The sequence below is a fragment of the Phasianus colchicus genome, chromosome 2 (genome assembly GCF_987193195.1).
Source record: "Phasianus colchicus chromosome 2, bPhaCol1.hap1.1, whole genome shotgun sequence".
Taxonomy (NCBI): domain Eukaryota; kingdom Metazoa; phylum Chordata; class Aves; order Galliformes; family Phasianidae; genus Phasianus; species Phasianus colchicus.
Window position 1 is genome coordinate 80,129,494 of NC_143437.1, and position 12,619 is coordinate 80,142,112.

General features: G+C 36.6%; 1 protein-coding gene across 1 annotated transcript in view; it reads left to right on the top strand.

The window, feature by feature from the left end:
• IMPG1 (interphotoreceptor matrix proteoglycan 1) overlaps positions 1 to 12,619 on the top strand; it is a 52,639-nt gene that overhangs the window by 11,598 nt on the left and 28,422 nt on the right. Inside the window, exons 3-8 of the mRNA XM_090136712.1 lie at positions 4,653 to 4,819; positions 5,023 to 5,051; positions 7,526 to 7,593; positions 8,367 to 8,455; positions 10,181 to 10,327; positions 11,893 to 11,951. Of these exons, the coding sequence (XP_089992838.1) occupies positions 4,653 to 4,819; positions 5,023 to 5,051; positions 7,526 to 7,593; positions 8,367 to 8,455; positions 10,181 to 10,327; positions 11,893 to 11,951 (559 nt within the window). The remainder of the gene's footprint in view (positions 1 to 4,652; positions 4,820 to 5,022; positions 5,052 to 7,525; positions 7,594 to 8,366; positions 8,456 to 10,180; positions 10,328 to 11,892; positions 11,952 to 12,619) is intronic.

The following is a 12,619-nucleotide window of genomic DNA, read 5'->3' on the forward strand; positions in this document are numbered from 1 at the left end:
TGATCTTCAGCCATTCTCAGAGCTCCTTCTCAGCTCTTTTTCAGGGAACCACTAACTCATATGAAATCTATACATGGAGCTGTGCAAATTTTACTCCAGCAGCCACATCCCACTTGCAGCATGGACTAGCTACACTAGTGTCTGTAGTCATTCCTGTGGATACAAACATATTCAGAAACTTTTGTGGGATTGAATTCCAAACCAGTGGGCATTAGAGAGAATTCTGAAACCTATGTCAGAGGATGATCCTCAAAGCCTTACTTAAACACGAATTAATCCCGAAAATCCCTAAAACTCACTGGTCATGTCCCTGATTGATCTGAAAACATAGTCTCATAGGACACACTTGCATCATTAGCCTGAAATCAAGTACTGTGACTGATACTCTCTTTAAAAACTGATGACATTGCTATAACATCTTTTTGGAAAGCAGCACATCAGTTTTGTGTGAAAGATTGAGTTCTATAAACCTTGTAGTGCAAGCAGGTTTAAAATTACAGATCATCTTTCCCAGCAGAGCATCCTACACTCAAAAACTTCTCTGAGTAGATGTCACTCAGTTCTTCAGCTGGAACATTTACCAAAAAGTACATGAGAAAACAGAAGTCTGCAGCTTAAAAATTTGTATACACATTCAGGAGAAAGCTACTACTTGGAGAGCTGCATGTTTTCAAGATATCTGTCCTACCAGCTGAGCATGCTAGCATATCTGTTGAATGTGATAAACGAAGGAAAAAAAATATAAGTGAATATTTTGTGATGCAAGCATTATTCTTGAAGCAGCACCCGGTAACTGCAGTACAAGCCTACACAAAAACATGCATCTGTGTAGCCATGCTGGAGACTACACTGTGGAACAACCTTATCTTCATTGCATTTTTCAAAGGTCTGTTCTTAGCCTTATATAAAGTCTGGAAGACCATCTTCATCCCTCCAAGTCCCATAACACATTTAGAAATGTAACAACTTTGTAGATCACATCTATTCTCTAGAGAATGTTACTGCTTCCTTAAGTTTTTTTTTTTTTTTTTAATAATTCTAATTACTTTATGCTAAAATTCCTTCAGGAATGAGCACACAACACAAAGCTGCTCAAATATATATGTGCTCAAACAGTAACTATTGGATAATCTTCATCAGGTTGTAGACAGACTCTCAAGTGCATGCAAATACACGTGTCCATGCCCGAGGCCCCCAGCACAAGAAAGACATGGAAGCGTTTGCCCAGAGAAGGACTATAAAAATAATCAGAGTGCTGGAGCATTTCTCCTATGAAGAGTGGTTGAGGGAGCTTGCTTGTTCAGTCTGAAGAAAAGAAGGCTCTGGGGAAACCTCATTACGACCTTTCAGTACATGAGAACTTATTAACAGGAAGGAAACTGACTTCTTACACAGTCTGACAGTGATAACACAAGGGGGAATGGCTTTAAACTAAAAGAAGGGAGATCTACATTAGAGGTTAGAAGGAAATTCTTCACTCAGAGGGTGGTGAGACACTGGCATAGGCTGCCCAAAGGAGCTGTAGATGCCCCATCCCTGGAGGTCAAGGCCAAGCTGAGTGTGGCTCTGGACAATTTGATCTACAGACAAAGAGGATGGAACTTGATGATCTTTCAGGTCCCTTCCAACCTAAGTCATACTATGACTCTATGAAAAATGCATGGAATCAGCTAAAAAATCCCTTCATCTGGCCATGTGTCATTTTTATCTAAACCCTGAAAACTGGATTGCTTTTTGACAAATTTTTTATGTTTACATAGTATATATATATATATATATATGCAGTTAATACACATTAAAAAATAAATAAAATTGAGAGTTGTGACAAAAAGATAACAGAATGTAGCCTTAACCTCTAACTCATGAATGAATGTTTTCAAAAGACAGCCTGTTGCTTTTTAATAATCTGGCCACCTATGCTTCCCATACAGCTGTCCTGTTTGGAGGACAAGTTGTTCCTGAGTTGTTAGTATGATGTCCTAAGAAAGAAATGTGAAAAAACATCCCTACACCAAGTTTGGATAATAACCATTTCTAGCACTAATTGCAGACACTGCTTTATTAGATAATGAAGATAATTATCTAACACAAAGTCAAAGCAGGTGTCAGGTACTGAAAATAAATGTCCCATCTCACAGTAATGATCTGTGCAAAATAAAGTGCTAAAGGCAACAATTAAATTGCTAGCAAGGCTTTATTAAAATTATTTTTCTAACATGCTAGAAATTCCCATTCTCTAAAAGCATTTAATTTCAAGCAACAGTCTGAAGTCTATTTCTTTATCTCAAGTGAGTGAATACTATCCTTTCACAAAGTGAAAATGCAGCAGGCTTTGTTGACTCTTGGGATACCAGAGGAATCCTCAAGTAGCAAGATGCAGTCACCTATTAATAGGAACGTAGAGTGACATCTAAGATAAACTGAAATGATTCTACTCAAAACACATTGGTTCTAGTTGCCACCAGGCTATGATGGCTATTTTCAACAACAGTGTTCAAAATGCCTGCAGGGGACAACCTGCAGAAGTGATCATTTCTACAAGTGATCAGGGACATTCACACAGAACAGCACATTCTGGTCAGGTTTGTGCTAGCCTGAGGATCCCTTTGCACCAGTCAGTGATTTTAAATATTACCTAGGTACACACAGGATTGGTTCAAGGCCTAGCCCCAGGCTGTGCAAAGTTAAGTGAAATCCAAACCTTTTGGGTTTGGGATAGGCAAGTTTATGAACAGGGATCCAAAGAATATTATGTTAGCCAAACAGGCGGTAGCTGTCTGGAGGAGAGACCAGTTTATCTTTCAGAATCTTTTGAAATTATAAATGGTTTCGACTTACAGCAAGGATGAGGCTTCAGCAAGATGTTGGTAAACACGCACTCCAAAGTGTAGTCCCACCTGGTCCTCTCTTTGCCCCATATGGAGTACTGTGTCCAGGTCTGGAGCCCCAGTACAAGAAAGACAGAGAGTGTTAGAGAGGGTCCAGAGGAGGGCCACAAAAATGATCAGGGGGCTGGAGAACCTCCCCCATGAAGACAGGCTGAGGGAGCTGGGCTTGTTCAGCCTGGAGATAAGAAGGCTGCAGGGTGACCTCATTGCAGCCTTTCAGTACCTAAAGGGAGCCTATAAGCAGAAGGGGAATCAACTCTTTGAAAAGGTAGATAATAGCAGGACAAGGGGAAATGGTTTCAAGTTGAAGGAGGGAAGATTTAGGTTGGATGTCAGTGGGAAGTTCTTTACAATGAGAGTGGTGAGGTGCTGGAACAGGATGCCCCATCCACAACCAGGTTGTTTGTTGTTGAACTTGTTCAAGGCCAGATTGGATGGGGCCCTGGGCAACCTAGTCTAGTATTAAACGTAGAAGTTGGTGGCCCTGCCTGTGGCAGGGGGTTGGAGCTTCATGATCCTTGAGGTCCCTTCCAACCCATTCTGTGACTCTCTGCCTCTCAAAAATTCATTTCTGTGGAGATACTTAGGACCACCGTGGTCCTAAAAAGGAAAAGTAAGGAAAACAGACCCTATAAAGTACTTCTGAGCAGATATTTTATATCTAAGCTACTGGTGTTTTCTTCCTTTTTTTTCCTACTCCTGCATGTTGCAGACCTCACTCAAAATTTTAAGACAGCAAGTTCTTTGCAGCAAGAACATATCTTTTGTTAAGTTTTCCTTAAAATGCCTGACAAAGTCCTGACTTCTAGAAAACAGTTTAAAAAAGGCAACAGTCAAAACCAAGGCCAAATGTTTAAATCAGTTAGCATCCAATAACTCCTTTAGAGCCATGAATACCATCTTTTCCAAACCTCTTCCACTGTTACATTTTCTTTGTGTTCACTTTCATTTCTCCAGATGATGCAGAATGCTACTGTTCTCACAGTCACAGCCCTGGTAACATCCTTTGAGGTAGCTTGGCATTTAATTGGACTATTCACCACCACAGAGTAGATTTTTGATACTGAATATGAGCGTATAATGTGTAGAAAGAAAGGAAGTGGAGTTCTTTCCAAAGGAACTTTACCTATACTAAGTAATTCAATTTTTCCAGAGGTGCTTAAAGAAACATAAAGCATGTACATGCTACAGAAAACCTTTATCACTAATGTCAAAAAGGCTGACTGCATCGGAAATTTAGAATATAAGCAAATCATTCCAAAAAAATAAAAAAGACACAATTTAACACTTTCTTACATAAATGAGCAATATTAAGATCTTATATATTTTCACTGTAACCTGTTCTAAGCCTAGTTGTGTATGAAACCTCTGTATATGGTTAAAATTTTTATTATTCCAGTATGAAGACTGCTAGATATTATTAATCTACTTCCTTGTTTGCTGGAACTTCCAGTGTGTGTATCTTTGAGGTGAACAAAGCGTGCTTTGTGTTTGCCCTGTATTCATGCTGATGATATTGGACAACATTAATCTGTAATTTAAAATAAGGAAAATAACAGTCCTTAACTGAGAGAAAATGAATCCCTCAGCAACAGGGCAAATAACTGACGACTTAGAAATACTTAAAAGACCTAGAAATAACAAGAAGACAGACTTATTTACTAAGCACAGTAAAATGTGTAAATCCCAAATCACTTTAAAAAGACTTTCAGCTTTAATTTTTGGTACAAAACATCCATCCCTAGCCCCTTTCTTCTTACTCAGTCTGCCAGGAAGCTGTGTGGGAAGCCTTTCGTATTTTTCTGGATCGAATTCCCGATACTTCTGAATATCAGAACTGGGTTACTGCCTGCCAGAGGGAAACCTTCTGCATATTCGACATTGGCAAAAACTTCAGCAATTCCCAAGAGCACTTGGAAATAATCCAACGGGTAAGGACTATTGACATTTATTTAAAAACTGAGGGAGAGTTCCCCGTCTGTTTATAGAAGGGCAAAGTATTGCTCAGGAAGAGGAGGGGGCATATACTAGAAGGAAATAGTAAAAGGACAGTAAACAAAGGAGCTAGCAGCCTTCTTCTCAATGGTTGGATACACCCACCAGTAAAATGCTGTTTTTCTTAATCTTTCCACAGCGAGTAAAACATAGAACCTTCCAGGAAAGGTAAGTAGCACAAGTAAAACCTCAGCACTTAATGTTATTGCCCTTCTTGAAAAAGATGCGTAGATGTGTGGATGTGAGCATATATATGGATAGCACTGTGTTGTATTTAGTGTGTGCTGTGAGAGATGTGTACGCTCTATGTTACAGAACACAGTAATTAGATCACAAATAATTAAGGCAAGAGAATACCCACATCATCTATTCAATTTAGAAACATCAAAGACTGTCTTCTTAGACTAGTATAAGCACAAATCCATGTCAAAGCCACAGCCTTACATTAGAATAACATTGATGGGCAACATGACAAAAGAGTATACACAATTCCTACAGTTTTTAAAAGGAAAGTCAGGGAGCTGAAAAAACTTTATCTGGGAGGCTACATGATAAATAGTTTAAAAATTCTGTTCTTTCACTTTATCTTTCGTCTATATTTTTACATGGCATGCTATTATAAATGAATATAGTACTTTACTCTGACAACTATACTGAAAAAGGATAATGCTCCTGGCAATAATCACAAGTCAGAGATGGCAGGATTAAAGTTGCAACACTGAATTCTCTCCCATATAGATATACCATAGTACAGATGAAAAATATTGTTGTCCACCCTTTCTGATGAATGTATTATTTTACCTTCAAATATTCTTAAATTTTCAGAGAGAGCAAACAATATTTTCCATTCATACATTGTACTGTCTCAAGAATACAGAGTTCTTATGTATCTTTACTGATTATAACATGGGAGCTTTGAGTATTCTTCTTTCTATTAAATGTATTTTTAATAATGTAGGACTTAATTAAACTTAGCTGGAAGTCCAAAGGGAGATCTTCTCACTCAGTGTAGTGCAAACAGCAGCAGGAAGACAGTAAGTGAAGTGACTGATTTCAGAGTTCTTATGCTCTGTGTAAACAGCATGGTTTTCTCTAGGCACAATTCAGAAGATGAGGTAAAATCTAGGAAATTACTCAGATTTCAGCTGGAAAAGCAGGTAGCTGTGATTATGCATTGTTGAACTTCATTTTTACTATTATGTAGTTTGGGGAAAAGTTCTGAATCTCTGTAAGATATCACATAGAGGGATAAGTCTCAAATTATTTGACATTATGAAAACAACATAAAAGTTATTTCTCACCACATAGGATTATCAGAGAATGTGGTAAATTCGGAGCTGTCCATGCTGTTTATTTATGCTATTCAACACTTGGACTGGTCCTGCATGAAAATGCAGCCCTGCCATCTTTTCCATCTATGCTACAAGCTTCTTCTTGTCACAGTTAATGTCATACCACATATTTGCAGAGCTGTAGTTTTTTCCATTCACATCAGTTTTCACATATATTCCACTTGAATATTCTACTTTAATGATAGCCATTTCTATACAAATGTTAAGGAATTCTATTTATCATTGTCAGTTTCCATGATGGGGCTTATCACTTTCATGCTCTTTTTATATTTTTTTCCCACTCTATTTACAACCCAAAACAAATGAAATTCTTCACCTCAACTTACATGAAAGAAAAGATCTCAATGAGTGACTTAAAACATTTGTATCTATAAAACTGTTTTTAAAAGGTACAAAATAATAAATATTGTTTTTAAGAGTAGAAACTTAACTGCAGAAATCTTTAATGCATCTACAATAAAGTGTAACTGTTGTATGTGTTTATACATACTACTTTGCTGACAGTACAAAAAACAATCCTGTAAGGTAGAAAATTCATACTCATCATATACTTGAGTTTTCAGCCATCTACCATAGGGATCATGGGAGGCATTAACTCACAGATATTATATCCAGATCCAAATCTAAATGTTTTTACAATTATAATAATCTTGACCTAGGAATCTGATTTGAAACTATCATTAGTTTGTAGTAGTTTGATGATATTCTAGTGTAGGCTAATAGCAGATCAAAAGGTCTTCTTCTCACAGCAAATCATGAAATGTCCTTGAAATCATGGTATTTTCATTTACTCAAATATTTTAAGGCCAGAGAACTCATGAAATTATCCTGACAGTATGAAATATAGCAAAGGAAATAATCTGTTTGTTTAGATAATTCACAATGTCTTGTTCACTCTACTGCCAGTGCAGTGGTCAACTGTTCAGTGACTTAGAGGTAAAGAAGAATCAGCACTGTGTTCACCCATGTGACCCCCCTCTCTGACTGCTCAGAAAAATATCACTACGAAATCTCACGAGCAGACTCACAGGACTGGAAGCAGAAATATAATCTGATCAGTATTTTTGTTCATTGAAAGAGCAAATACCAGATAGAAGAAGAGGAAAGCATTTCTATAAACTGCTGAATATAAAGCAGCCCTGTTTAACCATATCATCAAATATTTCACTACAAATAACTTCATTCATTTAACTACATCTAATGCAGATGTCATTTCACATTTTGTTACACCTTCACATTTGCTTGTAAGCATGCTGATAATTAAGTCATTCATTTCTATCTGATTGATAGGAAAGATGAAATAACCACAGACAAAACAGGTGGCAAAAAGCTGGAAGACATTCCTTCTGTTTCTACAGGTAAAGTCAAATCTCCTTGCTCTGTACCTGTCCATCAAATAGAATTGCTAAAACCAGTGATCTTAGAAGGCTGTAACTGAACAAATGCTGTAGAAGCACAGCAAGTTCAGTCAAGTACAACAAAAGCGGCTTAGCAAAATAGTGTGTAATAAGCAGTTCTTGTTTCTTCTACAGTGTGTCTGCTATTCAAGTGTAGCATTTCATATCTGTTTCAATGTCTTTAAATGCATCTTATAAACTATATTTTGCTAGTTTCATGTGTAGCGAATAGAGCATATTTCTCTTCAGTTATAAAGTAGCATTTAGAGCATCCGTTGCTGCATTTTTTCAGCCAAAATAATCAAACAGAAGAAAATTAATATTATTTCTGACAGAAAGTCACAGTGAAGCCAAGACATTAAATTGAGTAATTGCTTCATTTAGACATACCAACACTACTGCATACCAGAATTCTTTAAAATGATAGAAATATATGTAATTATAAAAATCTGTAAATATATGAGCATTTGGCTCAAGGAGGAAATGCCCTGTGCACATATTTATAGAAGGGTTGAATAGGACAGAATCATTGATTGTGAATTCATTCTAGCATAACGGTTTTGCCTCCAAATGGAAAACTGTCAAAACCTCTTGTTACTTTAAATTAAAGGAAAGGAAAATCACCATTATGCAGACAAAGATCTCTAAGCAAGATGACCAATAGAGAAAGGGGAAGACTTGTCCACCTTAATGCACAAACCATTCTCACATGATTTTATTCGGAACCCTGCCAGGTCCCCCCAGCGTATCCCTTTCTTACACACTGGTACCTAACAGAACACTGCTCAATGAGATTGTCAACGAGACCAAGACTCCTGTGAAGGTGAGATGAAGACTCTCAGCCTGTTTTCCTATTCAGCCTTTTCATTCACCTTTTCTTTTTGAACTAAAAAAACAGAAAAAGAGGGACAGAAAAAAAGGGGGAAGCCTTTTAAATGCTAAGTGCTGGCTAGAAAAGTCACAAGGCAGCAGCAATACATTTATAGAAAGTAAGTTTGCCTTGATCTTGTGTTTATATTGTAGAATGATCTTTAACAGATGAGCCATATCTTTATATAGAGTGAAAAATACATTTTCCTTCAAAGCTGAGGCATCCCAAGTAGCAGCTTAGAAGAATTAAGCATGGAGAATTAATCGGGGCAGAAAACATTCTTTCCAATGAAGAAAACATTGCAATTATATGTTTCCTCTACTACTTATTCTTAAAAACTATCAAAATCCAAGCATACATATGGGCCTTATGCCAGTCCATCCTAGAGCAGAAATGGAAATCTGATCCCTGCATGGGATTCAGGCTGATATGTTTTCTGTTCTTTTGGACCAGCTTCACCTCAATCATCATCTTGCTCTTATTGTGATTTTAACACAAGGTATAAAAAGCCTGGCTAAGAGTAGAATTATCCTAGAGCAAATTCAAATATTAAAAAATGTTAAAAGACTATAGAATATAAGTTATTAATAAGTATAAATAAGCCATGTATATGCAGTCAGTGCAGTAAAGTTTCTGGAGTGATGTCTCTGTATCACTTCCTTAGGCACTTGTGCTCCAATATTTTGAATCATAGAATTGCGAAGATTGGAAAAGATCTCCAAGATCATCTAGTCCAATCATTCACTTACCACCAATGTTTTCCCACTAAATCACATCCGTTAGTACAATATCCATAGAGTTCTTGAACATCTCCAGGGACAGTCACTCAGTCACCTCCCTGGGCAGCTAGTTCCAGCATCTGACCACTCTTTTGGAGAAAATTTTTTCCTAATACCCAATCCCAACTTGAATTTGAAGCTCAGTTTGTGAATAAGGAACAAGACATATCCCTCAACCTCAAAATTAGCAAAATTATACTATATTTGGGATGAGTTAGGAAATCTTTCTGAATGCACCCCCAGTGGCCAACAAACCACTGTTGGCTTTTGGAAAGTAATGTTATGGAAAGGAAAAATTACTAAGCAGAGACCAAAACTGTTAACAGTACTGGGAATTAATAAATAAAATAAGAGTACTTTTAATAGCTGTAAAGTCATCTGCACAGGAAAGTTGTAACATGGGTAGAGCCAATTCTACTTTATCATTGGGAAAACAAATACGAGTGTCTGAACATGAAACTGTAACAGACACATTGGCAGTTTTTTCTATTATTAACCAATATATTCTAAAGGTAGGATATCGACCAGGTTTTATCGTTTACTTGTTCCTTTTCTTGAGGTCAAGAACTGTCCTCCAAAGTGGCAAGCCATACCACTTTAATGACATTGGAAACAAGAATTGATAACTGCAAAAAAAAAATGGTTTGATTTGCTTCATCTTCTTTTATGAATATAAGAGAATGTAAAAGGTAGCTCTGAAGTCACAGTAATAAAAACTCATTTGCAAAGACAGAGGAATAAAACCAAGTGGCTGTGAACTGTCACCATTTGTAGAATCTGGTTCAGAAAGCTTTTTGGGGTTTAAAAAGGAACCCATCCATCTATTAAATGTTGAAATATAGGGGGAAAACAATCACTTGCCTTTATTTCTCTTTTTTTTCTTCCTCTCCTCTTTTAGGAGCTAGGAACAAATACAGTCCCAGAACTTCCTACAGAGCAAATGGTAGAATTCAGTGTCACTCTCACTGATCAGGAATACACAGCTGAACTTAGCGATCCCAACTCCCCACAGTATCAACAATTAGCTGCCAAATTTCAACTACAGGTAAGGAGACTTAGTGAATATTGAAATCTTGGTCTTATACCTTGTATAGATTCATAACATGAAGCTACCTCCACCATGAAAAAGGACTAGAATAAACCATTCTCATTTAAAGGAGACAACTGTCTCAAGACCTTCAGTTTCCCTTCAGGTATTGCCATCTCTTCCCACTGTTTAGGCCATCTGTCCAGCTGCCAAGCTAACAAGCAATCATCTTGGTCATCAGCGAAACCTCATAACTGATGAGGAGAATGTTGTTCCATCTGTAACTTTAGGAATATCATTTGGGATTAATCAGGAATTCATGGACAATATTACTTTATCATAATTTAATTTCTGCAATAAATGTAATGAAAAATGTAATGTAAATGTTAAAAGTAATTAGCTACTATGGTCTGAACTATTTTTCAAAGGACTTTCAGTCATTTTTGTTGTTCATTACCATAATTTCTCTAAGAACTGGAACATCTGCAGTGTCTTCATATAATTAATAATGATAACGTAATGTTCAGCTACCATTTTTAGAGATAGCAGTTAATGATGATGTTCCCAAAAGCTCTTCTAAGTAAAATTAAAAGAGCCTTCTCATCAGTTTCATGAGTGCTCCTCAGTACAAGATATTCCACTATCCTTGTTCAGTTTCAGATATATGTAGAAAATCAGAGAAGAAAATGTTTGCAGAACCGATAAAAACTGGATTCTCCAGTATTATCCTCAAACAGAACTGCCTGCATACTTTGTTTGTTACACATGTAATGGTGCAAGTCGGCAATATGACTTTCATTTAACTAATTTTAAAGTATTCCTATATCATAGAATAAGTAGAATATGAGGAAGTGCATACAGGAGAGAAAAATACAAAGTTTCTTGATTTATAAGCTGTTTTCCATTATTGTGAAATTTTATCTGATCGCTCTGTAGCATCCATAGCTGTTCTTGACATGAAATGTTGACAAGATAATGATTTGTGGTCCAGTAGCATGAAACATAGCCGACACACTTCTCTCCAAAGAATTTCATGAAGGAGACATTCTTATTTACATAATTACATAATTACTACTTCTACATCATTTTTACTGTTAGATCAAGTAGTTTCCTCCATTCCTTTCCTTACTAGCAGAAGAAATGCCTCCATGATGTGCTGCCTGTTCCATAGCACGAACAGAAATTGAATCAGAAAGGAGCTGTGTTTTTAGAATCCCTCTTCTCTTCCAAAAAGGATGTACATAAAATAGTTAATTTGGCTCAGCTACAATAGGAAAAGACAAATTTGCGTTTATCCATTAGCTGTAGCTCAAAATCGATTACTGAGAAAAATTTATTCTAATCTGAAAAAATGCATACAGAGGTAACATTTATTTTGAACTTCTTTTGCCTATTAACAGGTAAAGCAGACAGCAAAGATTTTGTTACAGTTGAGCAATGACAATTGCACAAAAAGGGCACTTCAGGTTGTTTCCTAAAGCCCTCTCCGAAACATGAAAAATATAGTCTAGGTATACAACCTGTGGTTTTGCTTTTTAGCAATAAGAGTTACACTGAATTAATGAGTTTATGTTTTTCTATAGATGCAAAAAATATTTGAGAAACTTCCAGGATTTAAAGAAATCCACGTATTGGGATTTAAGTAAGTAAGAAAATGGGGTTCATTTTTCTATTGGCTACTAGGATTCTACTCTCCCTTCTTTCCTTCACATGGAGAGACTTATTCATAATGGAATACGTGTTTCTATAAATAGAAAATTGTTCTCTGGGAGAAATACAGCAACAATAAGGAGAGAAGTGCAAATACATCCCGAGTGAGACTTCGAGCTTTCAAATTATTAAAAAGTAGCTTTAATTCTCTGAGAAATCCTACTGTAGGTGAAATAAAATAAGTGCTTTGAAATCATGGCATTAAGGACTTTCTTAAATGACAAGGAGAGTTGAAGGCAGGATAATTTAGCTGGCTACACTTTTGTGTGTGGATCTTGTGCTCTTCACAATCAAAGTGAAGGTTCTTTGGAAAGAGAAAGTTGCATGAGGACACATGTTCACCTATGTTCACCTATTTTCAGCTAGGTTTCTGCCAGGTATGTCAAACAATTCCTTTGATTAGATTCCTGTTCTGACTTGCCAGTTCTGTTAGTCTTAGCTTCTTTCCATGTTTACTGCTAATACAAGCTGCGGTGTTGTTTTTTTTTTCCAATAGAGAATATACAGTTCCTTTCAAAAACTTCAGTTGTTGTGCTTCAATAGACAAAAATACATTATATAAAGAGTCAAGGGAAAACCAAATTGCTAACAGCAGTAAAT